This window comes from Phlebotomus papatasi, chromosome 2 (assembly GCF_024763615.1).
Source record: "Phlebotomus papatasi isolate M1 chromosome 2, Ppap_2.1, whole genome shotgun sequence".
In the NCBI taxonomy this organism is placed as follows: domain Eukaryota; kingdom Metazoa; phylum Arthropoda; class Insecta; order Diptera; family Psychodidae; genus Phlebotomus; species Phlebotomus papatasi.
The window spans coordinates 1,109,712-1,129,291 of record NC_077223.1 but is presented as its reverse complement, the minus strand read 5'-3'; the positions used below and the strand labels follow the sequence as shown (position 1 = coordinate 1,129,291).

Sequence of the window (19,580 nt, the reverse complement as noted above, 5' to 3'; positions counted from 1 at the left end):
CGGAAAGAAAAGTATATATTATGCAAAATTTCAAATGGAATATCACGTGTGTAAGAAAGAGTACACTCTAGTAGTGTAAACGACAAGTAAGATATTACTGTTCGTATTTGTTGTTTTCTGAATCGGTATTACAGGCAATTCGAGCAATTTTCCATGCGTGCCAACTGTGATTCGGTCACTTTTCGAACGAAACGCGAGAGAGAGGCAAGATAAAACACTTGCTATATTTTTTGGCATTCTCGCAGTTCAGAATTTATTATCGTTATTAATAAGGAAAATTGGATGAGAAATGCATAAAAGTGTCTGAAAATCTTTAAAGTCGATTATCTCGGAAACTATGGGAGATAGAGGCCTCAAGTTTAGATTCGTTTAGAGGCCTCTGTCAGCGACCTGTGAGAATCCACGAAGATATTCATTGCCCACGAAAAATACGCGTCCCGCAAAAATCCGTGAAAAAATTCGTGTCCCGCGAAAAAATACGCGCTCCTCGAAAAAATACGAGCCACGTGAAAATCCGCGAAAAAATACGCACCACGTGAAAATCCGCGAAAAAATACGCACCACGTGAAAATCCGCGAAAAAATACGCGCCCCGCGAAAATCCACGAAAAAAATCGTGCCCCTGCGAAAATCCGTAAAAAATTCGCATTCCGCAAAAAATACACGCCCCGCGAAAATCCACGAAAAAAATCGTATCCCGCGAAAATCTGCGAGATAAGTCGCGAATCGCGAAAAAATTCGTGTCCCGCGGAAAAATACACATCCCGTGAAAAAATACATGCCTTGCGAAAATCCACGAAAAAATTCGCGCCCCGTGAAAATCCGCAAAAAATTCGCATTCGGCGAATAATACACGCCCCGCGAACCGCGAAAAAATACGCGGCCCGTGAAAATACGCGAAACAATACGCGCTCCGCGAAAATCCGTGGAAAAAAATTCGTGCCCTTGGAAAATTCGCGAAAAATTCGCGCCCCACGAAAATCCGCGAAAAAATACACGCTCCGCGAAAATCCGCGAAAAAAATAAATAAAAATAAATAAATAAATCTAAATTTATTTTCTGTTCGAATTTTTCGAAAATTAATGACTTTGGATGAATAGAAAGGTTTATCTTGTTCAGGGTTATACTATAATGGTCCACTACGTGAATTAGAATAATTCATATAAATAAATTCAAATTCCATTGAAACATCAAGTGAAAGATTTAAAACGAATTACTTATGCCTTCAGCACATCTTTTCGATCAGGAAAATTTCATAAAGTCAAAATTCACGTCCCTTTCTTTCTTAAAAGCTTTGCATACGTTTACTTTTCCGTAATCTTCTTCTTCTATTGAACATCACACCAAATTAAATTTAGTTCAGTCCAATTTTGAGATCGAAAAAGTTGGACAGACTTATGCAAATCGTTTGAGAGAAAAAGGGACGCGAATTTTAATTTCTTTAAATTATACCGAGCTAAGAGATGTACCGGAGCCATTATAATTATATTTGAATTTTGGAGGAAATGGGATTTTTCCAAAGTATTGGTTCACCTATGCTGCCATTCATTTACTGCTTAGCCTGTAATTTTTAATAATCTGCAATAATATTTATTATTAAACAATTAAATAATTTTTTTCAGAATATTCTTTAAAGAATTTTTTTATTGAACCTTTGCTGCAAAGTATAATAAAGGTGACGCTGTTTCTTTTTTTTCCTTTTATTGCTTTAGTTTAAAGGTGTCTACACATTGGGAGCAATTTTCGTCAAAAATTGCGTTTTTGACAGAAATTTGACGTTTCCCCCTACAACGCTAAAGGGAATTTCCTTCAAAAAAGCAATTTTTGACAAAAATTTCTCCCAATGTGTAGAGGCCATAACGATCAAAAACTGATTCAGGTGACTGAAGCTGATTCCATACTATTCATCTTTTTTAATTACTTCTTTAATTCCTGCAATAAACTGATTATAGAGGGTTCCAAAATCCTTCTTGTATGGTTCTAAGTACTCCAGAACTTCCTTTGCAACTTCTGCTTTGATGTCTTTAAAGTGTTTTATTAATTCTTTCAAAATCTCTTTGATCAATTCTTCTTTAATCAGTATAGTTTCTTTAAGTTCTTCATATTTTTTCTTAATCCAATTGAGTAATTTCTTGACAAAATCTGTAAATGTTGAAAATTACAAAAGGTTAACACATATCCTTAAAAACTATTTCACTTTATGAAAACATAAAATTGATATTATTTCAAAGTTTATTGTAAAAGAGATTATCATCCTCCATGACAGTTCTAAATCAACTTTTCCTGGTTTTTGCGCTATATTTTGCCATATTTCTTCAGAATTTTACTTTGAGAAGAAAGAATCTAAAAAAGTGTCAAAAGTTCAGAAAAATTCCATCACTTTTAGTACAAATTTTTCTATAAGTCAGACTTTTTTTTTGAAACTATATGTAGGTTGTATTTTTTTTTTCAATAGATTTTAATTCAAACTATATTTGGTAACTAGATCTTAACCTTATAAATTGTACTAAATCACCCTTTAGATATATTTTAACGAATAAACCGTACGACATTTGCCAAATAGAGCACTTGTCACTATCCCTGAAAGAATCTCCGTACTTCAATAATACTTACTTTTTATAATATTTTGAAGTCTGTCCAACAACCTGGAGCTCTCTTCAACTTGTGTTCCATCCGTTAGATTATTCTGCTGAGAAAGTACTAAAAACAAATAAAAAATTTCAGCGGATATACTTTCGAAGATCCTTAGTTAAAAAACTTGAACCTACCAAAAACTGGCATAAATGCCAAAGTAACAAAAACTGAAACGAATATCGCTCTCATTTTTCAAACTCAGTATTACCACTAAAATTCTTAATTGATTCTCCTCCGTCTTTTATACCTTCATCAAAGATATTTACTTTTATTGTGTTCTTTTTATAAATTCAATTATATATGTGATGAAATTTTCCATTAATTTCGTATTAATATGAGATCATTGTGCCCATCTATATAAACAACTGTCGATAGATTGTATTAATTGGTATTTACATTTATGTAGGGGAGACCGGAGATGTTTGGGAAATTTTTTTTGTATTTTCACTTTAAAGAATTAAATATTCCAAAGAGCCAATAAATTGTTTTAGAATTTTATACGATACTTAGTACATCCATAGGTGACTTTAATGAAAAGATTTGATGGAGATCAGAAAATGGATAGATTTTCTTGGAATCCGTTCAGTAATACGGGCTTAAGACTTAAGACTTAGCCATATGGCTTAACTCCTCTAAATTCCTATCAATCAAGATATTTTGGAAAAAATAACTTAGAATTGGTTTATTAAGGACTACTCCCAAGGAGCATTTGTCGCTATAAATGAATAGATATGTCTAACATCTATACGAAAACGATGACAAAGAATTTACAAATTTCTTTTATATAAAAGTATAAAAGAGTTCCACAATCGGGTGAATGGGCAATTTTACAAACGAAATATAACAATTTTTCATATTAGACATAATCACGTCATCCGGTACGGTAAAATGTATCGATTATCACTAAATAAAATAGAATCACTCTGTAATACCAATCTTATAACTATCGACTGAAGAACTACCATTTCTTTTGTATTTTTCTTTAAGACTTGCTCAAATATTTTACTCGAATAAATATTCATTTATCTTTGACAATTCAGTCACATTTTCTGTGCCTCGTGCACTTTTATTGCATATGAAAGTTTAATGCAATAACTGTTCTCCGACAGAGGATACAATATTAGTGAACAAAATTTCATTCCCGACTTGAAATTCTCAAGGGACAGCTAAGAAATTTAAAAAAAAAACAAAATTGAATGAATTTATTGCTTTTTCCATTACATCATTCAAAAAACTTATAGTTTTCAGATTTTTACAGCATGTTTTGATAGAATACAGCCCATTTAATCCTATTCTGGACAAATATCGTTGCACTGTAACGTTTTGTGAATAATTTCTCCATTAATTTGGGTTTGGCAGCGCTAACTTTCTATATTTTTCCACGCCATAATATTCTCTTTGTTCCGAAAAAATAAAATCAAGATATTATAACCCGAATAAGTAAGAAAAGTAGACAATAACATATTTTTATATATTTTAGTGATTATATTTATAAAATGTCGCTCATTGTATTAACATTAAACATTAACATTAACAAAAAATGTCATAACACTGAAATTCTATGCGGTTCGTGAACTTTTTCTGCATTCTGGATACTCCTTCTGCAATTGGTTTCACAACAGAAGACCAGGAAGTTGTCCTAACGCTTGTAGTTTCGCTACAATGCAATTAAAGAAGAAAAATGTTAGCTTTCACAAACAAAGTATTAATTCACTATTTTTTCCATCATTTACACTTACTTTGCAAAATTCAATGCCTTCTATCTATGTACTCGACTCTAATGTAGACCCCGGCGCTCTTCGGGACTCTAACTTATATTAGACATCACTTTTTTCACAAATTTTCACTGGAAGATTCTGCTTAGTAAACAAAGTAGAATTTGACAATCTGGAAGCGTCATACAAAAAGGACACAAGTTGCATACAACTTGTCGTTTTTACGGAACAAATGTAACTAAAAAATATCAAAACATGATGTTCATACAATTTCACGACATTATTTGAACATAACAGCAATAATATATAAGATAAATATACTTTCGATATTTTTGACATAGATTTATACATTTTCACTCGAAAATAGATTATACTATGACTTGTTTACGGATATAAAAACATTTAGTCGCAATTTTAAAGAGAAATACCCATATATTAACAGGAATTTATCAAATAAAATGTCATATACTTATTATTAGAAAATAACTGATATTTTCTACGTATTTTTAAGTTAAGTTATTTTTCTAGCATACAAAGCACATAATTTTTAGATAATATACTTCCATCATATTCATACATTATATTTTTTAGAAATAGCTCGTTCACGTTGAAAATATGTTGGTTACATTTAAGACATACATTATTTGGATATCAAATGCCTCTTGGGTGGCCTATTAGATTCTGATAAAACTATAAAACTGGTTGATATTTAAGATTTTCAGACCTTCAGGAACTGGGCTAAACCTCTAGTCTGAAGACCGCTTAATAACCTTTCGAAGAGACAAATTCACTCTAAAGCCAAGCCAAACCCTATACGAAAATCTATTGGAACCTAAAGTGTAAGTTCACGTACTCGCCGCTTTAGCGCTGATTGTTCTGCCATTTCGAATTTCAGTGTTCCCCACATTTCAATCGTCAACAGCAGTGTGTAAACGTTTTCTGCAAAAAGTGACTTTTTGTGCAGTTTCGTGGAATTTCAGGATATCAGAACGTTTGCATTGCAATTTCATTATAATAAATGTCCTTTTCATGAACTTGTTCAGTAACTCGTCGGTTTAAACGTTCGAACTTTCAACGGATTTTTAGGTAAATTTTCTCTATTACACCTTCGAATCGGTACAGGCAGGGTTTTGCTTTTACATGGTATTTTTTTTTACATTTTACATATAAAAAATATGTAAAAATGTAAAAAAAAAATATGTAAAATGTTTAATAGGAAAATAAAGCATTTTTGAATCTTTTAAACATTTCCTGTAAGCAATATCAATATTGATATTGCTTACGATAAATATCAAAAAAACATTATTGGAAAAGCCTTGAACAAAATTTTGTTATGAAAATCTATTGATGTGAAGTAAGTCAATGATTTTGTACACATAAAACATACCCTCTGTGGTAAAAGAACGTTACTATTTTCCAATTAATCGTTCTGCTTCCACAGATAGATATTTCAGAATGTTGTCTGTATTAAATCCTCAACATGTTGATTTTTTTACCTTTACCGTATAAATAGAACCAAAATGAATATTATTAGTAAACATGTAACACCATTGTTTTGCATGTTTACTAATAATATTAATAGACATAAAAATACAATTTTTGCTCTATTCGCTAATAGGCATAAATGGTGGAATTTGAACAATGAATTTTTAAAATCTTAAGACAAAACTTTTTAATAATTTTTCATAGTAATTATAGAGGTTATTTTTAACAGACTTTGATATAATGACACGTAAAAGAACTTGCAATTTGGTGTAAAATGGTTTCACTTGTTTGTAATACACTGATAGCTTCAATACGAAAAGGTTAAAATTGCAGATAAAGAGCGCACAGTTTCCGCACAAAACGGTTAAAATTGAATATAAAATCTTCACAGCTTTCGAACGACACGTTTAGCAATTTAGATCGTTTTTACTCGGATTCTGTGGAGATTTTATTAAAAATCGGTACAATATCATAATTTTTGTGTGAATTTTTGTTTAATACGTGTTACTCTCATTTTAATGCACCATAGGTTTTAGAATATTACCACAGAGACATTCATTACCACAGAATCAGTGTTAGCAAGGAAACACTTATTCTCTTCATGAACATTATTTTCTGGAATGTGATGTCTTAGACCACCAAGACATCACATTAAAATTTATCATTCAACTGATCGACACAGAAAATGTGAAAAACCATTTTGAAATTACTAAACTCCATCCTTTTGACAAAATTTTAACAAGAATTAACAAAAAAGATCCATCCGTTTAACAAAACTTTTTTCAAAGTAGTCTTGACACTTAGATTAGATTTTAAAACGTTTATTGTCTAACGAAAAACAACAAAATTTCTTCGTGGTGTGTCTTCGTTTCATTTTGTATCAGAATTGTGTACCAAAAACTGTGATAATATAATCACTGTTTTTGCTACATGACTGACAGCTGTCAGTCGGATATCGAAATGTCAGATATTGGACAGAGCTTGTTCCAAATTCGTTCCAAACTACCTCTGTATCAAATATCCTCGCTTTTCCCTATAAAAAATTACTGTAATTTCATATTGGCTTTTTACTATTGTTATTCTTTTTGAATAAATATATTTGCGTTGTTTGTCATGAACAGTCTTTTCAAAAGATGTTAAACTTTTGAGAAAGAACATTTTTCCGAAATAAGAATGTAAAATTAATTAATAATAAAATTAATAAGTTGGCTTCTCTTATCATTCGGCGAAATGTAAGCTTAAACAGTTGACATTAAATTGCAAATAATTATATGAAAAGAACAAAGAAATTACCGAAGAGTAGAAAATTCATTATTTCACATGTAGAAAATGTAGAAAATTCTATCAATAGCTTAAGCTTCGAACAATTGGTTTTTCAAATAAGTTTGTCATGGCCCTTTGTACTTGTATTCGTTTACTTGAAAGTGTATTTGAAGTTATCTAGGTTAAGCTCGTTAAGCTAGCCCTTGATCTATTTAATTTTTTAAAAAAAAAAACAACATATTGCCAATGTAAAACATCTTTGTAAAGGTAGAGGAACTACGAACAATACAATGTTACATCATTTTTTTGGAACCTCGTTGATCAGTTAGTACAAGCGTCAGATTTTTGACAGATAAAACCCTGATTCTATTTTAATCTCATACTCTCTGTGAAATCAAAACCACATCTACTTAACTTACAAATTGAATTTCTGTATAGAGTCAGCTTCATGTGCAAAATTTTAAAAATTAGGCTAAAGTAATACAAGTTGGACATGGCTTTTTTTCTTGATAAATACAGTACAAAATTTGTTTTATGTACAAGAAACCAAATTATAAACCTAAAGCATTAAAAATATACAAATAAAAATGAAGTACTAAATTTATCAAGAAAAAAGCCCTGTCCAAATGCGGTTAGTTTAAAAAAAAAAAAAAACTCAGGGACCCTACTTTACACACCTACTTTTCAACAGATATATTATGTCCGATCATCAAATGCGCTCAAATTAAATAATCTTTTGATTATAAAAGCAGGAAGGTAAAGTCTTTTCCGGAAGAAAAAATCATACGCATCTATGGTAGGGTAAATGTCCTAATTCAAAACCATTTCCAGACGCTTTAACTTTGACAAAAGATTTAGCACATTAAGTTCATATTTTTTCTGAAGAGAATTACATAAATTTGCTCCTTGACTCTTCTAGGATATTACTGTTTTGTAAAAATTCTTTAGATACAATTTGAAAACTTCTTAAATACAAGAAAAATACGCGAGTGTAAAATGCTTCTATTGGAAACAAATTAATCCAAATGGAGACAAATGAAAGTTTCTAATTGGAGACAAACACTCTAAGTGAAATTGCGACGAAAGGCTTCCTAAACCTTGTTGAGTTGTTCTTGAGTGCAGGATTTGTTCTTATTCCTTGTCTTTTTTCCTTTATCATCTAAAACAATAAGAAAATCTCTCCAAAAAATCATATTTCCGGAGTTTCCTATTGAAGCATTTGCAGACACTTCAGAAAAACCCTTTTTGTTCACGAAATAGGTAATTATTTCATTTGAAAACTTCACGTACCGTTAACAATAAAGATTAGCACTTAATTGAACTAAAATTAGCCAGAAATATCACATAAATGTTAAACAAAACGAATAAACAACAGTCACCTCATTGTGTTTTTCATTGGAAAACATGGTCGATCGATGAAAAATTCAATGGTGAAAAGGTACACCTTTAATTTTCTGAGAAATTAACAAATTAAAATTTGTTAATATGAATGGATTTTTCACTTTATTTGGAGCAAAATTAACTAAATAATGAAACTGTGGTATAGAAAATATATAAATATAATAATTTAGTACTGTATTTATCGTGAAAACAATGACGTTTCCATTTGGAGTAGCGAAGAATTCCCATTTGGAGCAGGTTTTGAATTAGCTTAATTTACCCTATATCTCATCTTTAGTTCCAAATTGATTTTGCATGTAATGCGAGTTTGCTCCCGTTAAGAATCTCACCTGCAATTAGCTGATCTAGGCTTATCACTAGCTTTTAATTTTACTATGAAGAATATTAACAATAATGGATTATTCCTATCTCGCATAATTTAGAACAGTAAGGTAAAGTACCCTGTAGTCGGCCGGTTTCTCAATTCGGCCAGTGCGACTATTTATTCAATTTACTTAGATTTGTTATAATATGGTCTTAACGATTTAACATTATAAGGTGTATTATATTATATATAACGTAAATCAGTGAAAATTTCGTGTAAAACGTTAAAAAATTGGTTAAATAATTCAACTGGCCGGTACTTTACCTTACAGTGCTGTCTCGCTATATGCACAGTTTGGGTACTTTTTTGACAGTTCTCTCTCTCTGAATATGCACAACTTTTTTTGAAATTCCCAACGGTTTTTTTTCTTTCTTTTAATAAATTATCATTTTTTTATTGTTCTAGAATTTCCCGTGTTATTTTAAATATAATATGAGACAGAAAAAAATAAAATTAAGAAAATTAAAAACAAGAAAAATTTGTTACCAAGAAAATAATTTTCTTTATTACTTTGTCAAAATGTAAACAAATTGATTTTGAATGCAACCGACACAAAAGCTGTGCATATAGAGAGTGTGCATATAGAGAGACAGCACTGTATTACCTTCGAATCGGTACGGAAAGCCAGTGATAAGCCTAAATCAGCTTATAGAGGTGCGATTCCTTCATTGCAAATTTGGATTGTGACAAACTCGAACGATCTTTATACATAAATAATACAAATTTCGTTTAGTAATATTTTAACTTTATGGAATTTATTATCGTTATTAATAAGGAAAATTGGATGAGAAATGCATAAAAGTATCTGAAAATCTTTAAAGTCGATTATCTCGGAAACTATGGGAGATAGAGGCCTCAAGTTTAGATCCGTTTAGAGGCCTCTGTCAGCGACCCGTGAGAATCCACGAAGATATTCATTGCCCACGAAAAATACGCGTCCCGCAAAAATCCGTGAAAAAATTCGTGTCCCGCGAAAAAATACGCGCTCCGCGTAAAAATACGAGCCACGTGAAAATACGCGCCCCGCGAAAATCCGCGAAAAAAATCGTGCCCCTGCGAAAGTCCGCAAAAAATTCGCATTCCGCAAAAAATACACGCCCCGCGAAAATCCACGAAAAAAATCGCATCCCGAGAAAATCTGCGAGATAAGTCGCGACTCGCGAAAAAATTCGTGTTCCGCGGAAAAATACACACCCCGTGAAAAAATACGTGCCTTGCGAAAATCCGCGAAAAAATTCGCGCCCCGTGAAAATCCGCAAAAAATTCGCATTCGGCGAAAAATACACGCCCCGCGAACCGCGAAAAAATTCGCGCCCCACGAAAATCCGCGAAAAATTCGCGCTCCACGAAAATCCGCGAAAAAATACACGCCCCGCGAAAATCCGTGGAAAAAAATCGCGCCCCTGAAAATCTCGATAAATAAATAAAAAAAAAAAATAAATCTAAATTTATTTAGAAAATTATAAATTCTGTTCGAATTTTTCGAAGATTAATGACTTTTTGAATGAATAGAAAGCTTTATCTTGTTCAGGGTTATACAGTACTGTCTCGCTATATGCACAGTTTGGGTACTTTTTTTGACAGTTCTCTCTCTGAATATGCACAACTTTTTTTGAAATTCCCAACGGTTTTTTCTTTAATCAATTATAATTATTTTTATTTTTTACAATCTCCCGTGTTATTTTAACTATAATATGAGACAGAAAAATAAAGTGTGAGATTAAAATAACCGAGATCTTGGAAAGCGGGCAGAGAAGCACAACTGGTGGTGGTGGCCCGACAAGATTACTCTTGTTAAGGGTGTGTTGATGAACTCGTAGCTCAGGATCGACTGACGTTCTGTTGAGAGCGCACCATCTAAGGCACATAAGCTTAAAGATGCACACCCTTCACCTCCCACTCAGAGGGCTAACCCTAAGGGACAAGGCACATTACGTACCCAATGAGTCTTTGGGAATTCAAAATAACGGCAGGGTCTTTAGCCGCGGAACCGATTAGTCTTACATTCGGCCATCCTGACTGGATCAATGACCTCATTGATTTTTGGTAGTTAATATAGAAATTTGAACAGAGGCCATGATCTTGGAGAAATAATAAACGGAAATGGAATGCCTATCGGTTCCTTATAGTGAATAAGCGACGTTGTAATTTCATTCTCTTTTGTGTTTGGTCTTTGACCATTTTTACCTCAAACATTGCATTTCATTCCATTGTGAGGATTTCATATCAGATTTTGGAATTTCATTCGAGTCGATTAATTCATTTCGATCAATGTATATCATTCAAAATCGACCAAGTCATTACCATTGCAAGGCTTAGACAATTTAATTTCACAATCCAATACCATTTAAGGTGCAGAAATTTAAGTTGCTCATATCAATACCAGCTAAGGTATAACAGTTATAGTTGCTCAATTTAATACCAGATTAAGGTATAACAGTTAAAGTTGCTCAATTCAATACCAGCTGAGGTATAAAAGTTCAGGTTACTCAGTGCGATGTCATCATAAGACATATGATAAAGTTGCGCAGTTTGATACCATCAAAGGTATATGTTAAAGTTGACAGGTGCAATACCATCTAAGGTATATGTTAAAGTTGGCAGGTTCGATACCATCAAAGGTATATGTTAAAGTTGACAGGTGCAATACCATCAAAGGTATATTTTAAAGTTTACAGGTTCGATACCAGCAAAGGTATATGTTAAAGTTGACAGATGCAATACCATCTAAGGTATATGTTAAAGTTGGCAGATTTGATACCATCAAAGGTATATGTTAAAGTTGACAGGTGCAATACCATCTAAGGTATATGTTAAAGTTGGCAGGTTCGATACCATCAAAGGTATATCTTAAAGTTTACAGGTTCGGTGTAATTAGCTTTTATACAATTCAATTCAATGTAACTCAACTTCAATTAGGTCAATTCAATTCAATTCAAATCAATTCAACTCAGTTCGATTCAAACACACTTCAACAGAAAGACTCAATTCGCTTTATCTCTTGTCAGTAGTGAACTGAGTCGCAAACCTTTCCTGTCATAAATAATCTTCCCCAACAGTCAGTTTCGTCAAGTCGTAGTTGCGTCAATTACTCAATGATATCTTTACTTTATACTAAATCTCACCGCATCTGATAGCTAAATTATTGGAGACTCAAATCATTTAACAGGTTTCTTACTAGACTAATATACGGACTCAATCAGTAGACTTGTATTCAAATAATTGGATTCACATATAACATTTTTTTTATCATCTTATCATTTTTTTTTTTAGCATACGGCTAGACAACATCAACATTTTTCTTTAACTTTTCATTGAGTACTAAGTACGTGATTCACGAATTTTACTCAACCATGTTTAGAATATTTCCATATATATCATTAGCAGATATCCTTCAATATACATATCACTAATCCAAACATTCATTTATATTTTTTTTTTCATTTCAAAGTATAAACTTGTGCAGATTTCATCTCTTCCCATATTACTTGCATTCACACATCAACCGCATAATAGACCATATAAAATCTCATCCTAGATCATCGATATTCGTTTCGCCTACGTCTGAATTTGATCGCTAATCTTAGAAAATATTTCTGTTCTCTTAATAATTTTTCTTTTATTATCATTTAATTTCATTTATTGTATAGGTGATCCCTTACGTAGTTTCTCCCATTAATTTTAAGTAGAATCAGTTCTTTTTTTTTTTTAATTTTACTTGGGCATGTAACTACCTTTAATTCCTATTGTCGTGTTTTTTCTCTTCACTTTCCGTAATTTCATAGACATCTTCAATTAACTTCTAGATCATCTACTATTTTTCGGAATCACGGTTTTCCTTTTTTTTCCATTGGGCGTTGTTGAGAAAGAAGTAATTCGAGCACTTTTATACAGATATTCCTAGATTCAAATTAGATTTTCTTTTGTGCGATTTTAATTGCGATTTTTATTCCAGCCGGTTCAACAGCCACTTTGGTGAAAAGACGTTGATATTCTCGAAAGTCCTTAGTTATCAAAAACTATTTTTTTTTTTTAATTTAGTCTGATCATTCGTTATTGGTATCTACTTTCATGATTTTTTTTTTTAATTAATTGGAATTATTATGTATTGCAAGCAATTTCTTAAATAACGAATCTAAATCAACAGATCTTTTCTCTTTTCCGCTATCTCCTTTTATAATTCTGTTGCTATTCAATCTCAAAATTTATGTTCTGATGGCTAACGTGATATTCAAGTGTTATCAACAATTATAATTTAAATCATTATACAACTGAGTTACATTTCCTTGGCTGTTAACGTAGAATTTTATAACAATATTTTTTTTTTTGTATCTTACAGTCATTTTTTTTTTGACATTAGCAGACTATGCCTCTGGAAACCCCTTTTTTTTTGCTAAATTACCGTTTAATAGTTACGAATGAATCTGTGAAGTATGATTTGAATTCATTTTTGTGTCTTCAGTACCATTTTAAGATTTTTTTTTTTTTTTGACCATCTGAATTGTCGGTCTGTTTAACAAATGCGCAATATACCTACTGTATTATTATCCATCGAAATTCGTGTATTATCGTATATCAAGATCAACTAAAGTATTATCCTTGTTAGATTCTATTTTTTTTTCATTACTTCAAGATGATGTTTATTTATAGCACAATTGGTTAACCCTTTGTCTTCATGCAATTTTTTTTTTTTTTATTGAAAATATATCTCTTTTATTTCATTTTATATTAATTGAGACCAAGATATTTTCGTGGAACATTTTATGAAGTGAAGACATGAAGCTTATGATTTCAATTTGATTAGAAATCGTTAAATTTGTTCTTTCTTTCAATTCTACTAGACTTTTTTTTTAAATAATAATAATTCATTCGGTAAAACAGCATGAAGGTTTTGATCTTCTTCGTTTTGTTCAATATTGTCCGTTTTCTATTCATTTAAATTCGAAATTTAGTTTTAGTATGGATATTTCAATTTCATGTTTCATGGTTATTCAAAATGCTTTCGCGCCCGATTAATCCACTTCCAGGCATTGATTTGCAACGTTTTCTGATTTTTTTTTTAAGTTACCAATGCGTCATGTATTATGCCTTGAATGCTGGAAGTTATTCTTCAACATCATAATACATTCTGAGTGAATCTCAGTTTAACTCCTTCAGATTTCGTCGTTTTTAATTTTCCATTTCCTGACGATACCGCTTCGCGTTTCCCTTCAGCATGTGAAGCCCCTTTTCTTAGTTCTTTTCACAAATATAAGCCGGACCGTAATAAACAGTTTTCTCCTTTAGGTAATTTTCTTTCCATATCGTTTCCTCAATGTGGCAAACATTCTTTTCGAACGAAATTCATTACTAATTTCTTTACCTCCCTTTTCTGTTATTTCCATGTAGTTGACAATCATTCAAATTTATCAATTTAATATTTTTCCCTGACATCTAAGGCCGTTGCCTTTTTCCAAAAACCGTCTTATTACTTTTCGGTACTGGACTTTTTTGATTTAATTCCCTATACCACTGCAATTTTGATAGTTTTCAATTCAATTATTTCATTTGTTTTGGTTAGATTTTAGTTTTATATAGAGCTGAACCGAATTTCCTTGATCATCATTTCTAACATTATCCTTTTATAATCTAATCATTGTACTCGTAATTATTTCATGGATAATTGCAATTCTGAACTTCTAACAATTCAGTGATCTACTTCAACTTTAATTTCCAAATTGATCATTTTCTTCGTACTCGAATAGTTTGAACAATTCTGACTTGTCGATGATCTTTCTTTATTTCTTTGAAATCACAGATCATTTAAGAATTTTCATCTTTATCTCCCAAACACTACATACTTGCTTTATTTAACAATCTTTCTATATACATGTACTTCAGAATTGATGTTGGGAATGCTCATATGAGAAGATCTGCTTTGCAAGTATTCAGCACCATTGACCAAATAATTTTCATGTATATTAATCCTGTCTTCTTGTTAATGTTCAGACTTCTATCACCGTGGAACATGTAAAATTTGTTATGCAGAATTATCCTATCTTTTTTTTCGCGCAGTAATTATGTTTTTATTTTAGCAATTTGCTGACAAGATTTTCAAGTTGAAATCAATAAATCGTTACTTATTAAATCGTTTGTTATTGAAATTGTTTAAAGTTTCTTGAATCAATTTGTTGAAGCTACTCTTAAGTTCTTCAAAAATCTACTCTCAAAATCTGCAGATTTACTGAAATTCTTTTATTACCAATTTCCTTTCAACTATTTTCTGAACGCGACCTTCTTTTTTTTTGAGTTCATTTATTACCTTATGTTTTGCCGCCTCAAATGGGAATTTTCTTTTATAGACCTTTCTTCTATCTTTTAAATCCAAACCATCTGGAGTCTCAAAACAATTGTTAAGGATTGTAAAACCTCTTTCCTGTGTAAATATGTTGCTACTCTTCAAAGCTGTAAAATATTTTTTTTTTTACATTTGTTGGAAATCCCCATTTTTCAACCCCTAATGAGCTCCGACCTCTTAATTTTTATCATGTTACTAATACAATTCTTCGTGAATATGAATATCCTGCATTTTTAGTTTTAGCTTACGCCGTGGAATATTGTAGATCTTCTTTCTCATAGACAAAATTCATCATTCAAGAATTACTTCATTCATTTCTTCTTTATGCTTCCTCTTCCCAAAATTCTTTTAGCGAGGAAAACTGAAAAATATCTATGCATTCTCATTTTTCAAGCAACTTTCCATTCACCTTCAAGCAGTGGCGCCACTTACATTCATTCAATCACACATTATTTTCGCACATTTTTCCAGTTTTAACCACACATGGCTCTTAATTATTCGTTTCCTAATCGTTTTTTTTTCAAGCTGTAAAATAAGATTCTTTTGGAATACCAAAATTTTGGTCGGTTTATTTGCCCATGCATTAGGAATGTTCCCTTTTTTTTTATTGCACTGGTAAAGAAAATGTGCATTTTTCATTTCACTCTACTTTCGGCCCTATCATAAACTGCAAAAATGAGGGTCTTTGCTCATTAGATCATTTGCATACATTTTTGGCATTTTTGAACATATTGGGTATATTTTACCACCTCACGAAAATACATTTTTTCCTTTGGGAATTTTCCTACTCTTTCAACTTTCTGTACATAAATTTATAATGATCATGGAGTGATGCTAATAAATAGTGTTTTCGCGATCCTATCCTGAAGATTCCACAATCAAGTATTTGACACATTCCTGGGCATGTCGATTTTTTTAACTTCTTTTTTTTTCTTATTACAATTCTATTCCATTTCCGCGAAGTTTATTTTTTCTGAATTATATTCGCTTAAATTGAAAGCACTTGGATTTATCCTCAATTTAGCTACTTGTTGAAGAATCTTTTATTATTCTCGTAAAACTCTTGTAAAGATCACCGAAGGATTCCCAGGGTAATTAATTCATGTTCTACACCAGTTTAGAATCTTCCCGAAGTTTAAATTTCTTTAAGATCATTCATGCTTTCTATTTTCTGCATTTGAACACTTTTAACTGAAATTATTTAAATTCAATGTCTTATTTTATTTCCCAAATGAAATACTTGTAAAGATCATCCAAAACATAACACTCTAAAACTGATCGATCTTTGCTTCTGAAATTGTTCATTTAGCGACTGTTTCTTTTTTTCAATCAAGGAGGGACTATTAAATAATTCTATTCTCCTATTAATGATTGGGAAATTCCTTGGAATGAATTCTGTACATATCTGCCAATAAATAGAGGGTTTCACTTATCTTGTTGCAATCTGCTCAACTCCGATGGACATTTTCGACACGATCGTGTTAGCGGCATTCCTCCTTTCTGCATCCCCCTCAGAACGTTTCTTTTGGAGCTTTTCTTGGTCCATGATCCTCCAAAGTCCAAACGATCACGTCTACATTGTGTTCTTTATAATTTTTTTTCAAGTGTTCGGCTATATCACAACACCTTCATGACTAATACTCAAAATCACAACTCAACACTTTTTTCAAATTAATGTTACTTAATCGTATTTATCAATTTTATTCGCGCTACTGAGGGCGTAAAATTCTGATTCCACTTCTGAATATGTGAGATTAAAATAACCGAGATCTTGGAAAGCGGGCAGAGAAGCACAACTGGTGGTGGTGGCCCGACAAGATTACTCTTGTTAAGGGTGTGTTGATGAACTCGTAGCTCAGGATCGACTGACGTTCTGTTGAGAGCGCACCATCTAAGGCACATAAGCTTAAAGATGCACACCCTTCACCTCCCACTCAGAGGGCTAACCCTAAGGGACAAGGCACATTACGTACCCAATGAGTCTTTGGGAATTCAAAATAACGGCAGGGTCTTTAGCCGCGGAACCGATTAGTCTTACAAAAGTTAATAAAATTAAAAACGAAAAAGAAAATAGGTAAAGAAAATAATTTCTTAGGAAATAAATTTTTCAATTATATTTCAGTCTTAATTTTATTAATTCTCTCATTAAATTCATTATTATAAATTCAATATTGCCTTCAATGACTAGATATTATTCAAAACAAAAAAAATTAATTTAACAATAAAATCTTTGACTGCATGACTATTTACTGGACATTCATCATTTTAAGAACTGTTTCATTTTTCATTTCCTGAAGCATGGAAATTCGGGGATCACACTGCCTTTCCTGCTTTGCAAACATTAGAGCTTTCTCGAGGATTTTCACTCCTTTCTCCAAAGATATGTTCTGCTCATTTTCATTTGTGACCTGTTCAGTTCTCTGAACTTCGAATGGACTTTCTGGAGGATCTCCGAATGTCTCTCTAACGATCTCGATGATTTCTTTATTAGTCAAAACCATATGATCAATAAACCATTCCTGAATGTCTTTTTGTGACAGCTGTTTAGAGACAGGAAAAGATTCCATCAATTGGCAGAAGTCAATGAATTCATCGGAGAGTCTGGCTTTATTTCCTTGAAGTGTACTTTCCTGATCAACTTGTGCGAACGTTTCCGCCAGCAAATTCTTCCAGCTTCTCACAATCGTTTTTCTTTCGACTTCATCCCATGCATCTCTGAGCCAATGGATCGCTCGAAGAAGATTAACTTTCTTGATTGCTGACATGAGATCATCTCCGTCCTCCAGCTCTCGAAGAAGAAATCTGATGAAGGAACGTCTGTATTTTCTTTTTAAAGCCTCCAACACGTTTTGGTCCATGGGTTGAACCGTCGCAGTGCAGTTGGGTGGCAGATACAGTACTTTGATTCCTCCAGAAACGAGCTCTTCTGCTGCTGGGTGAACTGGGGCATTATCTAAAAGCAAAATTGCCTTTCGTGGAAGTCCGCATTTATCAAGATGTTCTTCTATTTGGGGAACAGCATCGTTGAAAAACCAGTCCCAGAAAGAAACTTTCGTCATCCAGCAGGCATTCTGTCCCCCGTACTTCACACCAAGTTCTTCTTCCACATTTTGCAGGTTTCTGAAACAGCGGGGTCTTGCTGATTTGCCGATCACGTACAATGGAAGCTTGTGACTTCCTGATGCGTTAGCACAAGCCAGTACTGTCACCCTTTCCTTACTGACTTTAAACCCTGGTGCGGACTTTCTGTCTTTCTCTACAAGTGTTTTGTTCGGCAGCTTCCGCCAGTAAAGCCCGGTCTCATCAGCATTGTACAGCTGCTCATACGACAATCCTTCTTCCTGGACTATATTTTGGAATCGTTCCATGAATTCCGGAAGCTGATCTTCTCTTGAGGAGAGAGATTCTCCACACACAGCAAGCTGGCGAATTCCAAGTCTCTTTTTCCACCGATCCAGCCATCCGGCACTTGCACAGAAATTCTCTCGGCCATCCTTGAAGATTTGATGATACTGTCTAGCTTTTTCCTGAAGAAGATATCCCTGCATAGGAACTCCTGAGAGGAAAGGCATGTCAGAAAACAAGCCCGGCAGCAAATGATTGCTTCCAACTTACCCTTGTCTCTCATGTAAAAATACCACAGGGATAAAGCTTCAGAGGTATTGGGATGATCTTCAGGTCTTCGGCTCTTCTTTCCGGAAAAATTTTGAAGACTGGCTTTCAAGTCAGCGTAATTTTGTGTCCACCTCACAACTGTTGTTCTGTTCACACGATAGTTTGCTGCTACCGAAGCAATAGATTCTCCACTGCGGACGAGCTCAACTGCCTTCACTTTATCTTTTATATCGGTGGTGGTTCTCATTCTTTTCTTTGAATCACTCATTTTTAAATATTTTCTTGATTAAATAATATGAAATCACAACCAAAATCATTAAAAACGTCCCCTCCAACGACATTAACACTTCACTTTGTCAAAATGTAAACAAATTGATTTTGAATGCAACCGTCACAAAAGCTGTGCATATAGAGAGTGTGCATATAGAGAGACAGAACTGTACTATAATGGTCCGCTACGTGAATTAGAATAATTCATATAAATAAATTCAAATTCCATTGAAACATCAAGTGAAAGATTTAAAACGAATTACTTATGCCTTCAGCACATCTTTTCGATCAGGAAAATTTCATAAAGTCAAAATTCACTTAAAAATTTTGCATACGTTTACTTTTTCGTAATCTTCTTCTTCTATTGAACATCACACCAAATTAAATTTAGTTCAGTCCAATTTTGAGATCGAAAAAGTTGGACAGACTTATGCAAATCGTTTGAGAGAGAAAGGGACGTGAATTTTAATTTCTTTAAATTATACCGAGCTAAGAGA

At 32.7% G+C, this 19,580-nt stretch overlaps 2 protein-coding genes across 2 annotated transcripts; both read right to left on the bottom strand.

The window, feature by feature from the left end:
• Positions 1-1,611: 1,611 nt before the first annotated feature.
• On the bottom strand, positions 1,612-2,852 carry LOC129802125 (uncharacterized). The gene is made up of 3 exons (XM_055847709.1): positions 2,768-2,852; positions 2,613-2,699; positions 1,612-2,141 (listed from the first exon to the last, which is right to left on the bottom strand). Exons 1-3 carry the CDS (start codon positions 2,820-2,822, stop codon positions 1,900-1,902), a joined length of 384 nt encoding a protein of 127 aa, XP_055703684.1. The 5' UTR covers positions 2,823-2,852; the 3' UTR covers positions 1,612-1,899.
• Positions 2,853-17,444: 14,592 nt separating this feature from the next.
• Positions 17,445-19,060, bottom strand: LOC129805003 (jerky protein homolog-like). Its single transcript, XM_055852804.1, has 2 exons — positions 18,814-19,060; positions 17,445-18,754 (listed from the first exon to the last, which is right to left on the bottom strand). Exons 1-2 carry the CDS (start codon positions 19,058-19,060, stop codon positions 17,445-17,447), a joined length of 1,557 nt encoding a protein of 518 aa, XP_055708779.1.
• Positions 19,061-19,580: the final 520 nt, after the last annotated feature.